Consider the following 19,213-nt stretch of genomic DNA (forward strand, 5'->3'; position numbering starts at 1 on the left):
TGCAGGGGCCAGTTCCACTCCCAGAGGCTGCCATCGACTGCCAGAATCCCAGAAGACTCCTGTGCTGCTGGAAACTTTCGCAAGCAGTCACACCGTATGTAACTGGTGCTCGCGCCACTGAGCGGGTTAGTGGGTAGCAGCATTCCTGCACACAGACATAACGGCCATCTTTGTTGCTGATGTCTGGCCACAGCAGTGCACTGAACACTAGAGCTACCAACAGTGAAAAACCTCTGTCAATTCCTGTACCATGCGAGCTGAGACACCTCTTTTTGAACAGTGCAAACGGCTTCATCTGACGTGTCAACGTCAAGTGAGGAGTAACTGGACAGACTACAGCACTGGAGTGAATGGGGGACACTTGCGATGTGCTGAACATTCCTTGGATCCCCTACATCTGATAACCCACATCGGTACCCATTCGAAACAGTCTCAAGCTGTGTGCCCAAGCCGGCACCACCTGCAGCGGAGAGTGAAGACACTCGGACTTAGCTTGCATCGAAGCATAAGCATTCTAAAGGCGGTGTAAATCCATACTGCACACACACAATGTATTAAAAAATAAACTTCGAAAGCACACAGAGCAAATAAGTGCCTTATTTCTACTTAGAAGGTCATTATATAACGAACGAACAATCTACATGGCTGGTGCTACTTGAAGGAGGTAGGGGCCTTACTCAAGTGAGTAACTGAAAAGAATCTTTTGATATTGTAGAAATTCTTATCATTTTAGCGACTCATAGACTTCACACTACTTCATTTTTTGAAAGTTAACTGAGATATTTTCAAACTGATACACGAGGGGCATTTGAAAAGTCCATTCAAAGTCCGACAGATGGTACCACCGGCGCGTATCGAGGTCATGTTTAGTTAGTAGCATCTTTGGAAAGAACGCACACCAAGGTTCAGCCTTATTGAAATTACAATTAAATCAATACTATGAAATGAATACCCTTAGTTGCATACAGGCGTTGATACACGTCAACGGGATAGTTGAAAATGTGTGCCCCAACCAGGACTCGAACCAGGAATCTCCTGCTTACATGGCAGACGCTCTATCCATCTGAGCCACCGAGGACACAGAGGATAGTGCGACTGCAGCGACTTATCTCTGGCACGCCCCTATTGAGCCCCACATCCCCAACTTATTGTCCCGCACTATATTCGTAGTGCCCCTGCCCATTACACTCATTACTCGCGGCTTTACCAATTCCTATATGAGTTCGAGCAATGTGTGTGCATCGGCACAGAAGACGGTCTAATGACCAGTGAGCCTTAAATATATATATATATAAAGAAAGTATATATATATATATATATATATATATATATATATATATGTGTGTGTGTGTGTGTGTGTGTGTGTGTGTGTGTGTGTGTGTGTGTGTGTGTGTGTGTGTGTGTGTGTGTGTGTGTGTGTGTGTATGTATATATATGTGTGTGTGTGTGTGTGTGTGTATGTATATATATGTGTGTGTGTGTGTGTGTGTGTGTGTGTGTGTGTGTGTGTGTATGTATATATATGTGTGTGTGTGTGTGTGTGTGTGTGTATATATATATATGTATATGTATATATATGTCCAAAAGAACAGATATCATCTTCATATAGCTATAGTTAAGGCTCACTGGCCATTTGACCATCTTCTGTGCGGATGCACACACATTGCCCAAACTCATACGGGAACCGGTAAAGCCGCGAGTAATGAGTGTAATGGGCAGGACACTACAAATATACTGTGGGACAATAAGTTGGGAATGGGGGCCTCAAAGGGGGCGTGCCAGAGATAAGTCCCCGCAGTCGCACTATCTTCTGTGTCCTCGGTGGCTCAGATGGAGAGAGCGTCTACCATGTAAGCAGGAGGTCACAGGTTCGAGGCCCAGTCAGGTCACATATTTTCAACTGTCCCCGTTGACGTATATCAATGCCTGTATGCAGCTAAGGGTATTCATTTCATAGTATTGATTTAGTTGTAATTTCATTCTAACAAGATGCACGGCCACCGATGGTATCTGTTCTTTTGGACATATCCGAAAGAACAGGTACTATCTTCATATGTCAGCCATATTGGTCTATTTCTGTGTGTTTGGTATTCGCGTGAATCAAGGAAGTCGAGTGATTGTCAAAAAATTAACGAAAAAGAATTTCGTGTGGTAATTAAATATTACTATATGAAAGAAAAACACCTCAGGAAACTAAAGAGAAGCTTGATAAACATTATGGTGACTCTGCATCTTCGATTAGAACACTTTATACGTAGTTTCAAATTTTCGGAGTGGCCATTTGGGCAAAAGTGATGCTGAGCGTTCTGGACGCCCTGTGGAGGTTACGACTCCAGAAATCATTGATAAAATCCGTGATATGGTGATGGATGACAGAAGAATTAACGTGTGTAAGATTGCTAGTGCTGTGGGCATCTCGAATGAACGGGTACATAATATTTTGCATAGACATTTGGACATGAGAAAGCTATCCGCAGTCTGCGTTCCGCGATTGCTCATGCTTTACCAAAAACGGAATCGTGCGAAGTGTTGCAAGGGTGGTTTTCAGTTGTTCAGAAAGAATCCGCAGGACTTTATGCGTCGTTTCGTCACTGTGCATGAAACATGGATACATTACTATTCTCCTGAGACCAAACAACAATCTAAACAATGGGTTACCACGGGAGAATCTGCACCAAAACCGGCGAAGACCATTCCTTCGGCCGGAGAGGTTATGGCGACTGTCTTTTAGGATTCGCAAGGGATAATCCTCATCCACTATCTGGAAGAGGGTAAAACTATTACAGGTGAATATTATTCGTCGTTCACTTGGATCGTTTGCAAACCGAGCTGCAAGAAAAACGCAAAGTAATCCTTTTCCATCACGATAATGTACCAGCACACACCACAGCAGTTCTGGTCGCAAAATTAATGGAAATAGGATTCTAACTCGTTTCACATCCCTCCTATTCTCCAAACTTGGCTCCCTCGGGCTGCTATTTGATTCCCAATTTGAAGAAATAGCTGGTGGGACAAAGATTTTGTTCAAACAAGGAGGTGGCTGCTGCAACTAATAGCTGTTTTGCAGACTTGGGCAATTCCTATTATTCGGACGGGGTCAACAAATTAGAACAGCGTTGGACGAAGTGTATATGCCTAAAAGGAGACTATGTCGAATAATAAAAAATGCTTGCTCCAAACACGCAAGTGTTTTTTATTTTTATTTTTGCACGGACTTTTCAAACGCTACACATATATACATTCGTTGGGTAAAAGGCGTCACAATCTCCCGTTTCCCTATTTGATCTGGCATTTGTGGGACCAAATGTACAGACAGCGAAGTTGTCCCAGTATTTAAGAAGTATGCCTAGTTGCATACGACCTTATTTGCTATGTATACTTATAACGAAGATATCTACTTGTCTGTGCATCCTACATACATGGAAGACAGCTAATATGATCTGCACTAACCATGTGCTGTGTGACATCTTTCTCTTTAAACAGAAAAAAATTCCCAAACCATCTTGTAGCTGCAGCGAGACATCCCAGACTCCCCAACACATCGTGCAGGTGTGTAATTTAACATCATATTCAGGCAATGCAAAGGACTTCCTGACAGTGACCTCTAATGTTGTTGACTCGATTGACGAACTGAATTTACTAATATTTCTCTATTAATATATTCTACCTTATGCACGAGACATTGCACTCACCTATTTTTTGATTTTTCATTAGTGCCATTGTTTCACATATGACCACAATAGCAAGTGTTCCACTATGTGCCAGATAAATAATATATGCGATTCTGTTCCCACAGTACAAATTCAGTTTAAGACAAATTGACAGCTAAATAGTCTGCCTCCAGCGATCTCTTTTATTACATTTTAATAAACCTGAAAAGTACCCTGTATATGGTTTGAATATCGTATGTATCTTATTTTATACGCCCCAAAGAAAGTACACATCACTAAGAGCTATCAGCAGCAATTAGAAACAATCTGTATTTGAGCAGCCTAGCGTGGTAAGTGTTAAAATTATTGATTTAAATGTATCTTCTAAAGCAGCGCAAAAATGTTGTTAACAATTTTTTGTTCACAGTTCTACCAAACAAATTGAAAGAAAAGTTAACACAAGTTCCTCAAAATAATGTTTTCTTTGATGTATTGCATTGGATACATTGGGTCCCTGTGACTGCATTTCATACATCTACAAGCGAGTGCTAACTGATAGCATTTCCGACATTCATTTGTAGTGACTACCAAGTGCTGTTTTGATCTGAAAGAGAAGAAATCATCACACAAAATCTAGAAACTGAGGAAGAGACAGGTGATGAATGAGAACAGAAGTGAGAAAGTAAGAGGATACTCATATCATTTCAACCTCAAATGCAACTTGTGAAATGAAATATATTCTTTTTGCCTATGACAGAAAATATTTACTGTAAAGAAAGTAGACCAGAGAGCAGAGGACTGGCTTATTCAAGACTGAGAACTGTGATGTTCTCTGAATGTAACAAGCTCTTTTAAGTTTAATAGAAATAAATTCTTTAAATAGTTTCTTCTCTCATGAAATTGTGATAATACACATAGAATGGAAGCTTTATTTTAAAGCTTACGTTTCTCCTATCTTTTTTATTCTTTCTTGGTGCCCATTCAGCCATTTTCTTGGCCTGTCTTAATTACAAAAACTGATACATTGGTTTTACTGTTATTATTATTATTATTATTATTATTATTAGTAGTAGTAGTAGTAGTAGTAGTAGTAGTAGTAGTAGTAGTAGTAGTAGTACTAGTAGTAGTAGTAGTACTAGTAGTAGTAGCAAATATAATGACAATCTCCTTGATCTGATAACAATAATAACAGCTCTACTGTAAATATAGCCTGTCTCAATGAGCAGGAAACATTAGATTCAATGACATATACATAATTTATCAGAAAAACTTTAATCATCTACACACATTCATCTATGATGATGCATTGAAAGATGCAATACACCTAAATCTGAATTACATACCAAAATAATGCCCATACAGTGCAGCAATTGGAATTTAATCTTTTTTATTTAAAAACAGATGTTTAAATTGTTACTTTAGGTTTGTTAAGCAAAGTCATGTGCGTTTTGAACTTTCATTCTTACAGTCACAAAACGAATGGTTATATTGCTGCATGAAGTTGTACATTACCAGTATGTTGTATGATAACTTGATATGAAAAAAAAGAACGTTCAAGATGATTGATAATGGTATGTCCTTATCTTGATTGTGAATTTCCACTATTTCTCTGAATTATTTCAGAGGAAGTGGTTCTGCCAACATCATTATCACATACTTTGTTCTCAGGACAATGATTCTGTCTATAAAGAGTAAGCCACTTATTATCTATGCTTCATGAATTGATACTTTTAAGTACATTGCAAAACCCTACTCACTATTTCTGTTTATTAGTATTTGTTTTGTTTTAAATTCTTTCTGAAGACAGAAAATACGCGTGTGAATTATTTCGAGCAACGTTAGTTCCCTTAATATGTGCATTAGTAATAAAAAGAGAATAGAAATTATTTCAATACTACCAGTAAGTTGGGTATAAATAAGTGGATTCAGTGGTGGATATTCTAAACAAAAAATTTAGGATAATGGACAAAAAGTGCTTTTATATGAATTATGACATATAGTTTCATGGAAAAAACACATTCATAATATTTCCATACATATGTAATAAAAGAAGTCTGAGCCAAAATTCTTTGTGAAGATATAAGAAATTATAAAAATTTGAGATGTTTCGCAAAAAGTTTCAAATATTAGTTGTACTGTGATGTTTATTAGGAAAATAAATTGTCCTTCAATAGAAATGGAATGAAAAATAATATATTAACAAATACAAAGATTAATAATTTTTGTTAAAAAGATGTTACCTATAATTATGGGGATATAAGATTACACATGCTTTGTTTCCAATTTTTAAAAGTGAAAATAGTAATAATACTATCTACACATAAATGTAAGACTAATTTACATTTCACAGAATACCAGAAATCCCCTGAACGTGATGGTAAATTGTTATAGCAATATATGTACTGATAACAAATTGAAAGACAAAGCTTTAAGAAATACAATGAAAATATATACTCATCACCATTAAAGATACTCTTAATAAAATATAAACAAATATTTAAAATATATAAGGGTATAACATTACATTTCTGTTTAACAATAAGGAAATAATTTTTACAGTGATTCAGCTGTCTGTCAATAAAACAGGAAGATTTTTATATTAGAATAACTGTATAAAACCGTGATTCTTTATGGAGAACAAGGTTAAGCTGGACAAAGACGAGAAAAAACCAGCAGTGACACTCAAAAGAAGTTTCTAGAATTTCACTTAAGCTGCTTAGAGACCTCTCAGAAAACTTAATTCTGTGTAGGGCGCTGAACCCTGTGCCTTTCGAATGTTAATCTAATGCCATAACCTCTGCATTATTTTATTTTATTACAACAAATGACATATTTGTAATTAATATGAGAAAGATATGATTTAAGTATGAAACTCACAGTTACCTTCTACTTGTGTCCCTGTCATTTAAAGAATCTGCTTTTCAAAGTTTCATATCTAATCAGAAGATATTTCAATTTAAAGTTTACTGACTTGATTGCTAATGCTCTAAAATATTGTAAAATTAAAGACTAAAACATAATCCCTTCACTGCTGACAAGCAAAGATTTGGTGTATTTCAGGTAGTAACAAAATCATGTTACAGGTAGTGGGGGGGATTACCAGTGGGAAACATCAAATCATAGAATGATGTACTGATTTTCATACATGAAACACCACCAAGAGATAAAGAGACATGATAATATCTATGTTATAACTTACATTAAGCATGTAGAGATTTGTTAGTCTGTTTTTGCTGGACATTCACAGAATATCAGAATACTGCTCTGGAATAAATGTAGGTGTTGTTAACTGATATATTCTCTCATACTAATTCTAGCACATTTCCCAGCAAGAGTATATAATAAGCCAAGAATATCAGCAAATATTTTATTACATACAGTAGATCCATGCTACATTTGTTAAATGAAACAAATATTGTGCATATTATTATCCATGAAGACTTGAGAAAGGAAAAATATGTTTCAAACAAAACCAAGATACCTAGACTGTATAACCAAATCTCATAATAAAGTGGTGGTCTTCCCCAGCCTTCAATTCGACGACAATTTGGTGATTTCTTATTTCTGTAATAAGAGCACTATCCATGAGGAATCTGATGGTCTCCTAATGTTCCATTTTATTATTAATATTATGGGCGCTCAGCAAGCAATCGAAAATATCTTTGACTCGCCCAATCTCGGGTGAAAAATGTGGAATTTCTTGTGGAACATCGTGGAACAATACCGCTTCAGCCTCTATATAACTTCATGAAGTTCTGATAGGTGGTAGCGCTATATGTAGCCTTCAAAATGGCGTCAGTATCGGAGGTCCATTCCAAGGCAGAAAGCTGTCGTTGTGTTTCTGTTGGCGGGAAACTAGAGCATCGCAGATATTCATAGGCGCCTGCAGAATGTCTATGGAGACCCAGCAGTGAACAAAAGCACCTGATTCGTTGAGCTAGGCGTCTGCGTCACCGCAACATGGTCACAAAAACATGTCCGATGTCACACGTGCTGGCCTACCATACACAGCTGTGGCTACTGCAATGTTGGAACGTGTGGACACTCTCATTCGAGGTGTTCGACAGATTACAATCGAAAATGCTGCTTAACTGGACGTCTCTTTTTGGTGGTGCTGACACACTCGCCTACCAGTTGGACTACTCAGTTACAGCGAGGACCCGCACCTTCCAAATTCCATCTATGTGGCCCAGCGGAGGATTCACTCCATGGTAGGCAGTACTTAGGCGATGGGGAGGTTGTTGATGCTGGCTCTGACGTCGTCCAGTTGAGTAGTACCATGTGGGCATGCAAGCCCTCCAAGTAGGGTCACGTAAAGTCGTCACATTGAACTGCGATTATATTGAAAAGTAAGTTTTGCAGCCAAAAGAGTGGGGAATAATATGGTGTATCTGAATCATGAACGAAACCAACCTGCTTTCAGAGAAAAAAGTTTAGCATTACTTACTGAACGCCCCTGGTAATGTTTACCTTTAATATCTCAGTGTATGTATTTGTATAAAGTGGGAATGCAACCGTTTTTAAATTGTAACTACAGGCAAGTTAATGGTATATTATTATGTCTTCTAAATGATTCAAGGTATGTTAATTAAACTGTGATGAGCAACGGGGCAATCTGTTCCACTGCAGGAACATTGAGTAGAGGAAGACTGCAACCGCTGGACAAGACTGGGCAGTCAAAGCTTCCGGGGCTGCAGTGGATGCGTTGTTGTCGGCGCGCGGCAGTGACAAGGAAAGCGTCACTGCCGGTGGCCTGGTGAGTGCAGTGGATTCATCTAGCGGAAGTAGACACGGCGCGTCAAGGTTGAGGTGAAGCAGGGCTGAAGCAGCCTGCCATGCAACAGATGCTCCCAGTCGGTGCGTAAGCGTACTTGCTGAGCCACGGTGCGGTTCACGTCTGTGAGCAACGACACCAGGTCTTTGCCTCTCCTATGGGCTACGAGTTCGTCGTGCAGAGTCTGCACAAACCGCGAGGCATTTTGTGTTTCACCGGCGGCTGTGACACCTGAAACATACGAGTAATTAAAAGAATCACAAAATTTCTGTGCTCTGATGCTACAATAAGACGTTGTAGGAACGCTGTAGGAACAGCCTGTCAATGGTCAACGCAACAGTACTGGTGCTTGTGGAAATAATTACTGTTAAATTTCCGTGAACGAAAGTCTTGAGCTGAGTCATAGTACCAGCTGGCCCAAGTGAATTTAGGTATGTATAAGACATTAAGATGGTGTAGACATAGAGGTCGGCATGGATAAGAGAAACGAGGTCCGATTCCTCAGGCCAGCATCCGTAAGACACTTTACCCACATCCACGTCTGGGGTAATCAGAAGTTTTCAGGCCACTTTAACCCATTCTGAAGTCTGCAACTCTGGCGCTATGACTGCCCTTCGCCTGAATTTTTTTCTCCTGGAGATGTAGTGCGCAGTTTGCATTTCGTAGACCAATCATGTAGTGACCGATCGTGATCACATTTCAACACAAAGTAGCGTATCATGTACTTGACACACTTCGCAAGTTACAAACTGTCGTCGTAATTACTGAAACTACTGAAATTTCCTACGAAAAATTTCCAAATCATTGGAGAATCAAAAGAAGTGGTGTTGCAAGTTTTGACACCTCGTATTCTACAGTGCTACTATAAATGACCCATTCGTTTTCAAAGCTCTTTTCCCGAAGTATTACGTGTACAAATATGACGGATGCATTCATGCAACCGCAAACTCGCCAAGTTTGCAGTTTTAAATCCATTAATATTCTATGAGTGGCCCTCTGTTCACACGAGACGTCATCCAAGCAATATCAAGTTCATTGCATACCTTGTGTAGGAACAGCCTGTCAATGGTCAACGCAACAGTACTGGTGCTTTCTCTGAGATGCTTCAGCGTTCTTGGCAGTGGGAATAAGTAAACACGGTCCTTAATGGAACCCCAAAATAAAATGTCACAAGGCATTAGGTCAGAAGACCAAGGGGGCCAAGGGAATGGAGACTCATCATCTTCACCATTACGCCCAATGCAGTCATGCGGAAGTTCGTTGTTTGTGTAGTGACGTACATGGGTACTCGAATGAGGTGACCCACCTTGTTTGAAGAAGAAATTCTCGGAATCAGCAGTTAGTTGTGGAAACAACAACAGTCGCATCATATCGAGGTAAGGGTGTGACGCTACAACGCAGTCCTTGCTATGAAGTTTTTCGTTTACTTAACACATGAAACTGTTTGTATACGATGTATTGTCTAGTGTAAATATGTATTGTAAATACTATGTTTAACTTATGTAATATTTAACAGTGGCAAGTCAGGGCATATTTAGTTAACGTTGAAGTCAGATTGTTTTGTCGCGCCGCTTGGCGCGGGAGCGCGCCAGCGGGCAGTAGTAGCAGTGACGCCGTGCTCGGAGTAAGACGTACAGTTGAGTGCTGCTAGTCCTAGCTGTGTTACATCTAACGGCTAGTGTGTCGATCTAAGTACGACGGGAAAGTAAAGGTCGGCATATCTGGAAGCATGGCCGGGCAAGTTATTATGGATTAACGGGCATAGTGCTGAAGAAACGAGGACTTAAATGTTAAGCGCACTGTGGGCCCAAGTCGTAACAGTACAAGCCCGATGCCGCATTGTGTCGCTGCCGTGGACTTCCGTCGATCCACCGACAACGAGGGAAGTAAGATCTACGTAATTTTCGTAGGATAAAATTGTAGAGGGCTTTCCAGTGACTGCTTTTCTCTGAAGTTGAACAATTAATAACAAGCACTTTATAATCGAAGTGTTGCAGTTACATTCCACCCGACTATAACACCAAGTAGGTTCCTTCCAATCCTTACCTTATTGAACCGAATGTGTCACGCCATTATCAAGAGAAAATATGTTAATTATCAAATTATTTGCATAGACGGTGAGGAGTAAATTTCAGAATGGTTATAGTAGTTAATTGTTGCACTTAATAAGCTTACGCCAACCGTAGTAACATAATAATAGACTGAAGTAATAAATTTGATTATTAAGATTTATTTCAATGCATATTCATCTGAAGTTACTTCAAGGATATTTCATAAAACTATAAAGCTTATTCCACATGACAATCCCCCAATTAATGAATTATTATCAGTCAAAACATAGTTAATCAATTATTGGCAATATATTTCATTATCAGTAGATTAAACTGAGCAAAGTACCTAATTTTAAAGACAGAATGACAGTCCATTATTCAAAATCTCGATGGATAATTATCTGTGTTGTCAGCATTGCACTTAGCTGACAAATTATGAACAAAATAAGTGTAGTTAGATTGTTATGACATTGTTTTATATGACTGCTGAGCCTGACACAGCACTTCCGTAAAAGTTCCCGTTCCACCTGCTGCGCTACAAACAGGTAAACTTTATTTTTGACACAATTATTAACGTACTTAACAATACTGTCGCTCATCAGTTGAGCTGGCGACCGATTTCTTAATTACTTTTACAACTTAATCACTTCTTTCGGCAAAATTTCCACTGGCAAAAACTTATTTCCAAATTATTTCCATTATTTCATTTACCGATCGTTGTTGTTGTTGTTGTTGTGGTATTCAGTCCAGAGACTGGTTTGATGCAGCTCTCCATGCTACTCTATCCTGTGCAAGGTTCTTCATCTCCCAGTACCTACTGCAACCTACATCCTTCTGAATCTGCTTAGTGTATTCATCTCTTGGCCTCCCTCTACGATTTTTACCCTCCACGCTGCCCTCCAATACTAAATTGGTGATCCCTTGATGCCTCAGAACATGTCCTACCAACCGATCCCTTCTTCTGGTCAAGTTGTGCCACAAACTTCTGTTCTACCCAATCCTATTTAATACTTCCTCATTAGTTATGTGATCTACCCATCTAATTTTCAGCATTCTTCTGTAGCACCACATTTCGAAAGCTTCTATTCTCTTCTTGTCCAAACTATTTATCGTCCATGTTTCACTTCCATACATGACTACACTCCATACAAATACTTTCAGAAAAGACTTCCTGACACTTAAATCTATACTCGATGTTAACAAATATCTCTTCTTCAGAAACGCTTTCCTTGCCATAGCCAGTCTACATTTTATATCCTCTCTACTTCGACCATCATCAGTTATTTTGCTCCCCAGATAGCAAAACTCCTTTACTACTTTAAGTGTCTCATTTCCTAATCTAATTCCCTCAGCATCACCCGACTTCATTCGACTACATTCCATTATCCTCGTTTTGCTTTTGTTGATGTTCATCTTATATACTCCTCTCAAGACACTGTCCATTCCATTCAACTGCACTTCCAAGTCCTTTGCTGTCTCTGACAGAATTACAATGTCATCGGCGAACCTCAAAGTTTTTATTTCTTCTCCAGGGATTTTAATACCTACTCCGAATTTTTCTTTTGTTTCCTTTACTGCTTGCTCAATATACAGATTGAATGACTTCGGGGAGAGGCTACAACCCTGTCTTACTCCCTTCCCAACCACTGCTTCCCTTTCATGCCCCTCGACTCTTATAACAGCCATCTGGTTTCTGTACAAATTGTAAATTGCCTTTCGCTCCCTGTATTTTACCCCTGCCACCTTTAGAATTTGAAAGAGAGTATTCCAGTCAACATTGTCAAAAGCTTTCTCTAAGTCTACAAATGCTAGAAACGTAGGTTTGCCTTTCCTTAATCTTTCTTCTAAGATAAGTCGTAAGATCAGTATTGCCTCACGTGTTCCAGTATTTCTACGAAATCCAAACTGATCTTCCCCGAGGTCGGCTTCTACTAGTTTTTCCATTCGTCTGTAAAGAATTCGTGTTAGTATTTTGCAGCTGTGGCTTATTAAACTGATAGTTCTGTAATTTTCACATCTGTCGACACCTGCTTTCTTTGGGATTGGAATTATTATATTCTTCTTGAAGTCTGAGGGTATTTCGCCTGTTTCATACATCTTGCTCACCAGATGGTAGAGTTTTGTCAGGGCTGCCTCTCCCAAGGCCGTCAGTAGTTCCAATGGAATGTTGTCTACTCCCAGGGCCTTGTTTCGACTCAGGTCTTTCAGTGCTCTGTCAAACTCTTCACGCAGTATCGTATCTCCCATTTCATCTTCATCTACATCCTCTTCCATTTCCATAATATTGTCCTCAAGTACATCGCCCTTGTACAGATCCTCTATATACTCCTTCCACCTTTCTGCTTTCCCTTCTTTGCTTAGAACTGGGTTTCCATCTGAGCTCTTGATGTTCATACAAGTGGTTCTCTTGTCTCCAAAGGTCTCTTTAATTTTCCTGTAGGCAGTATCTATCTGACCCCTAGTGAGATAAGCCTCTACATCCTTACATTTGTCCTCTATCCATCCCTGCTTAGCCATTTTGCACTTCCTGTCGATCTCATTTTTGAGACGTTTGTATTCCTTTTTGCCTTCTTCATTTATTGCATATTTATATTTTCTCCTTTCATCAATTATATTCAATATTTCTTCTGTTACCCAAGGATTTCTACTAGCCCTCATCTTTTTACCCACTTGATCCTCTGCCGCCCTCACTACTTCATCCCTCAAAGCTACTCATTCTTCTTCTACCGTATTTCTTTCCCCCATTCCTGTCAATTGTTCCCTTATGCTCTCCCTGAAACTCTGTACAACCTCTGGTTCTTTCAGTTTATCCAGGTCCCATCTCTTAAATTCCCACCTTTTTGCAGTTTCTTCAGTTTTAATCTACATTTAATAACCAATAGATTGTGGTCAGAGTCCACATCTGCCCCTGGAAATGTCTTACAATTTAAAACCTGGTTCCTAAATCTCTGTCTTACCACTATATAATCTATCTGATACCGATCGTTATTGAACGAAATTACTCATTCAATATCGATCAAGTTATAACGTCTCCTGTTTCCCCCGGAATAATCATTATTTACTTCGGATTCGGATGCCTTATCCCGACGCGGGTCAAAATTCATAATTCATGGTCATTGTCAACTTGTATTTTCGCAAATCGCGGGAAGCAGAGGGGTGTTATAAGGGATACCCATCACAGTCTTCTCACAGAAGAAAAATAGCCCACACAGGTTCGTCTGCGTCGTTTCACAGAAAACATTGATATTCGGCGAATCTCTCTCATGGGCCACAATGTCATGCTGATTTTCAGTGCCCCATATTCCCACATTGTGGCGATTAAACTTCCAGATAAATGGAAGGCTGCTTTGTCACTGAATGTCAGCTCGGAAGCAAAATGTTCATCCAAAACGGAGTCTTGCACAGTGCTGCAAAATTGAAGGCACCGGCAATTGTCGGCCCGTACGGTTTGAAATATAACCACTGTCTTAAACTCTTTCACACAGTGTGCTGTTGGATTCCAAGTTGGTGGCTTGCGCGGGACGTTGATTTTTTTTTGGACTGCGTACAAAACTTTCCCTCGCCTACTTCACAGTTCCATCTAGCACACTTGGTAGACCGCTACTTTTCTGTTTACAGGAAGAACCTGTGCCCCTAAATTGTCAATACCAAGACACAATTCTCTGTTTACATGGTGGTTCTTCCCCACAATTCCTCCTGAATGTACGATTCACTTTTGTAGCAGATAAACATCTCGCATATTCCAACAAACTACAGTTTTGGTTTTCCTTCGTAGCTATTTTGTCAAGACGCTAGAGTGGGCACCACAATACAAACCCAGTGAATTTAAGTTCTGTTCATGGATCAGTCATGCTGTACATATAATGCTTTGGAAAATATAGAAATCTGAAAACTAATGACTCTTTTATGGACCGCTCATGAGAATTAGGGTAACACGTGTATCAACGCCCGGGCTTATTGCATAGCTGAAAACCTTGGCTCTCAATGTATGCGACAACTTAAGTCATTCGCTATCTATCGGTAGTTTTATGCATTACAATATCAGGTGACTCCTCAGAAGAAAGTGAGTGACTGTGTCGCATTGTTCTGTAGTGCGATACACAGATAAGAGTTGTCATTTGCGGTCATTGTATTCAACCAAGCACATGCAAAGCAACATCTTAATGCAGTACAAGTTACAAGGGCAATTTATTTAATCCAAGAAAGAATAAGGCCTTTCCGTCGTGTTGCCGCACATGCCAATGTCTCGCAATCTGTTCTCCATAGGTTGTGGACACGCTACAGGTAGACAGGTCAGTAAACAAGGCTAGTTGGACAAGGTCGCCGATGCATTACTGTCCCACGTTAGGATCAACATTTGGCCATCTGTACGTTGCGGCGTTATACGGTAACCCCAAGAGCACTGCAGTACGATCTCAGGAGGGCCACTGGAGCCGCTGTGCCCGACACATTTATTTAATTATTCCATTCCATTTTTGCCTGTTACTTTAAAATGGCTAAGCAGGGATGACTAGAGGACAAATGAAAGGATGTAGAGGCTTATCTCACTAGGGGTAAGGAAAATTAAAAACACCTTTGGAGAAAAGAGAAGCACTTGTATGAACATCAAGAGCTCAGATGGAAACCCAGTTCTAAGCAAAGAAGGGAAAGCATAAAGGTGGAAGGAGTATATAGAGGGTCTATACAAGGGCGATGTACTTGAGGACAATATTATGGAAATGGAAGAGGATGTAGATGAAGATGAAATGGGAGATATGATACTGTGTGAAGAGTTTGACAGAGCACTGAAAGACCTGAGTTGAAACAAGGCCCTGGGAGTAGACAACATTCCCTTAGAACTACTGACGGCCTTGGGAGAGCCAGTCCTGACAAAACTCTACCATCTGGTGAACAAGATGTATGAAACAGGCGAAATACCCTCAGACTTCAAGAAGAATATAATAATTCCAATCCCAAAGAAAGCAGGTGCTGACAGATGTGAAAATTACCAAACTATCAGTTTAATAAGTCACAGCTGCAAAATACTGCGAATTCTTTACAGACGAATGGAAAAAACTGGTAGAAGCAGACCTCGGGGAAGACCAGCTTGGATTCAGTAGAAATACTGGAACACGTGAGGCAATACTGACCCTACGACTTACCTTAGAAGCTAGACTGAGGAAAGGCAAACCTACGTTTCTAGCATTTGTAGACTTATAGAAAGCTTTTGACAATGTTGACTGGAATACTCTCTTTCAAATTCTGAAGGTGGCATGGGTAAAATACAGGGAGCGAAAGGCTATTTACAATTTGTACAGAAACCAGATGACAGTTATAAGAGTCAAGGGACATGAAAGGGAAGCAGTGGTTGGGAAGGGAGTGAGACAAGGTTGTAGCCTATCCCCGATGTTATTCAATCTGTATATTGAGTAGGCAGTGAACGAAACAAAAGAAAAGTTCGGAGTAGGTATTAAAATCCATGGAGAAGAAATAAAAACTTTGAGGTTCGCCGATGACATTGTAATTCTGTCAGAGACAGCAAAGGACTTGGAAGAGCAGTTGAACGGAATGGACACTGCCTTGAAACGAGAATATAAGATGAACATCAACAAAAGCAAAACGAGGATAATGGAATGTAGTCGAATTAAGTCGGGTGATGCTGAGGGAATTAGATTAGGAAATCAGACATTTAGAGTAGTAAAGGAGTTTTGCTATTTGGGGAGCAAAATAACTGATGATGGTCGAAGTAGAGGGGATATAAAATGTAGACTGGCTATGGCAAGGAAATCGTTTCTGAAGAAGAGAAATTTGTTAACATCGAGTATAGATTGAAGTGTCAGGAAGTCGTTTCAGAAAGTATTTGTATGGAGTGTAGCCATGTATGGAAGTGAAACATGGACGATAAGTAGTTTGGACAAGAAGAGAATAGATGCTTTTAAAATGTGGTGCTACAGAAGAATGCTGAAGATTAGATGGGTAGATCATATAACTAATGAGAAGGTATTGAATAGGATTGGGGAGATGAGAAATTTGTGGCTCAACTTGACTAGAAGAAGGGATCGGTTGGTAGGACATGTTCTGAGGCATCAAGGGATCACCAATTTAGTACTGGAGGGCAGCGTGGAGGGTAAAAATCGTAGAGGGACACAAAGGGATGAATACACTAAACAGATTCAGAAGGACGTAGGCTGCAGTTAGTACTGGCAGATGAAGAAGCTTGCACAGGATAGACTAGCATGGAGAGCTGCATGAAACCAGTCTCTGGACTGAAGACAACAACAACCACCTTTAATTTAAACACAGGCTATATTGATTCTTACAGAAGTTATGCAGCGTACATTAATACTTACCCTGTATAATACTACCTCCCATCACCACAATTATTTCTGCTATGGAAATAATAATAAATTAATTTAACAAGACCTATTTTAACTATGAACTAAAACTATACGTACTACCAAATCTGTCTACTACTGTTACGTTAACTACGGTTTTTGTCTGACACATTCCACAAAGCATTCCATCGCTCCCCAGTCCGTAGGCATGCCCAACCGCTTCCTTGGTGCTTGGAGGGAGCTCCGGTCGTATCTGCCTCTGCGTCATTTCTTTACTCCCTGGTTGCAGAGAATGATTCCCCTGGTCCAAGAGGGCATCGCTATTTCGTTATTGCCGGTTACGAGCGCAGAAGCACACCGGCCAACGTCACCCCGGTTCTGGTTTCTTAGGTGACGAGATACGGCCCACGGATGTGTTTCTCTCTGGTGTTGTTACGATGGTGTCGCATACGACGTTGGCAGTCCTTCTGACGCAGCTGTTGACCCCAGATGCCTTCGCTGCGTTGCTTCTCGAACTTCAGTTGCAACCTCTAGTGGTGCACTAGACGGGGGCTGGTTGATGAGGTAACGCGCTATCCAAGCCTTTCTTGCAATAGCGTCAGGGATGTTGGCCAATATATACCATTCTGCTTCGCAACACAGTACCTCCTTGACATCGAGTCTTCTGTTCCGGTTTCTCCCGTTGGGATTGTTGCCGCCGATCAATATCAGCTACATCGGACATCCCCAGACAGTACAGTTCGGTGAATATTCTTCACCACAGGCACATTCCGATGTTTTTCTTGTACTAATTCGATGCCAGTATACAGCAAAGGGCCCATGAACAGTCTAAGTGCGTAAGGCCCCTTGAGAGATTCAGGTGCTTTACTCTCAGTAAGGGTGATGCTGAGGGAATTAGATTAGGAAATGAGACACTTAAAGTAGTAAAGGAGTTTTGTTATTTGGGGAGCAAAGTAACTGATGATGGTCGAAGTAGAGAGGATATAAAATGTAGACTGGCAATGGCAAGGAAAGCGTTTCTTAAGAAGAAAAATTTGTTAACATCGAGTACAGATTGAAGTGTCAGGAAGTCGTTTCTGAAAGTATTTGTATGGAGTGTAACCATGTATGGAAGTGAAACATGGACGATAAATAGTTTGGACAAGAAGAGAATAGAAGTTTTGGAAATGTGGTGCTACAGAAGAATGCTGAAGATCAGATGGGTAGATCACAATACTAATGAGGAGGTATTGAATAGAATTGGGGAGAAGAGGAGTTTGTGGCACAACTTGACAAGAAGAAGGGACCGGTTGGTAGTACATGTTCTGAGGCATCAAGGGATCACAAATTTAGCATTGGAGGGCAGCGTGGAGTGTAAAAATCGTAGAGGGAGACCAAGTGATGAATACACTAAGCAGATTCAGAAGGATGTAGGTTGCAGTAAGTACTGGGAGATGAAGAAGCTTGCACAGGATAGAGTAGCATGGAGAGCTGCATCAAAGCAGTCTCAGGACTGAAAACAACAACAACATACTCTCAGTCTCTGTTTTATAGTTGGTAAAAAACTATAGATGTTCCTCGCTCTTTGGGCATCATCCCATCGTTTCTGCCATAGGTGGAAGATCGGATTTTGAATTTTCTCCTAGCCTGTGGCCCGTATCTCTATTAAATTCAGCTCTTCGTGATATTCTTCTTTCTTCAATCAATAAATCGCGCTTTTTTTCGTGTCTGGAGATCGAGTGGACAGACTCTAAGTATTACTTGCAACGCCACAATTGACACAGTACCAAAAGCTGCTGTCAGCCGAAGAAATATTTTACATTGCACCCTGAAAACTGTCCGTGCTGGTGTTATGAGCACAAGTTCGTGGGCACAATCACCGGGCAGTATCCCACGATTTCATTTAAGACAGCTTATAATCGTAACTGGCACGCCTAATACTTTGATTTATCCTGTTCGTGCCATCGGCCTTGCCGCAGTGGTAACACCAGTTCCCCTCAGATCACCGAAGTTGAGGGCTCTCGGGCTTGGCTAGCACTTGGATGGGTGACCATACGGTTTGCCGAGCGCTGTTGGCAAGCGGGCTGCACTCAGCCCTTGTGAGGCAAACTGAGGAGCTACTTGACTGAGAAGTAGCGACTCCGGTCACGTAAACTGACATACGGCATGGAGAGCGGTGTGCTGACCACATGCCACTCCATAGCGGCCGCTAGGCGCCGTTGGGCCTTCCAAGGCCTGTTTGGATGGAGGTGGAGAGAGAGAGAGAGAGAGAGAGAGAGAGAGAGAGAGAGAGAGAGAGAGAGAGAGATCCTGTTCTTCGTGGTTCCATTGCTCATTTTTTATAATGTGTGGCATCACAATTTTGTCGTTCGTCTAAGAAGACGCCTTATTATCTGGTCACGGACTTTCTCTTTATAGACCTGTCGCTTCATTTCATGACCGGTT

At 40.5% G+C, this 19,213-nt stretch overlaps 1 protein-coding gene across 1 annotated transcript in view; it reads right to left on the bottom strand.

The window, feature by feature from the left end:
• Positions 1 to 8,425: 8,425 nt before the first annotated feature.
• The window catches only part of LOC124778021 (caspase-1-like), a 78,136-nt gene continuing 67,348 nt past the window's right edge, over positions 8,426 to 19,213 (bottom strand). The window contains exon 4 of the mRNA XM_047253603.1: positions 8,426 to 8,655. Coding sequence (XP_047109559.1) covers positions 8,426 to 8,655 — 230 coding nt within the window. The remainder of the gene's footprint in view (positions 8,656 to 19,213) is intronic.

The sequence above is a fragment of the Schistocerca piceifrons genome, chromosome 1 (assembly GCF_021461385.2).
Source record: "Schistocerca piceifrons isolate TAMUIC-IGC-003096 chromosome 1, iqSchPice1.1, whole genome shotgun sequence".
In the NCBI taxonomy this organism is placed as follows: Eukaryota; Metazoa; Arthropoda; class Insecta; order Orthoptera; family Acrididae; genus Schistocerca; species Schistocerca piceifrons.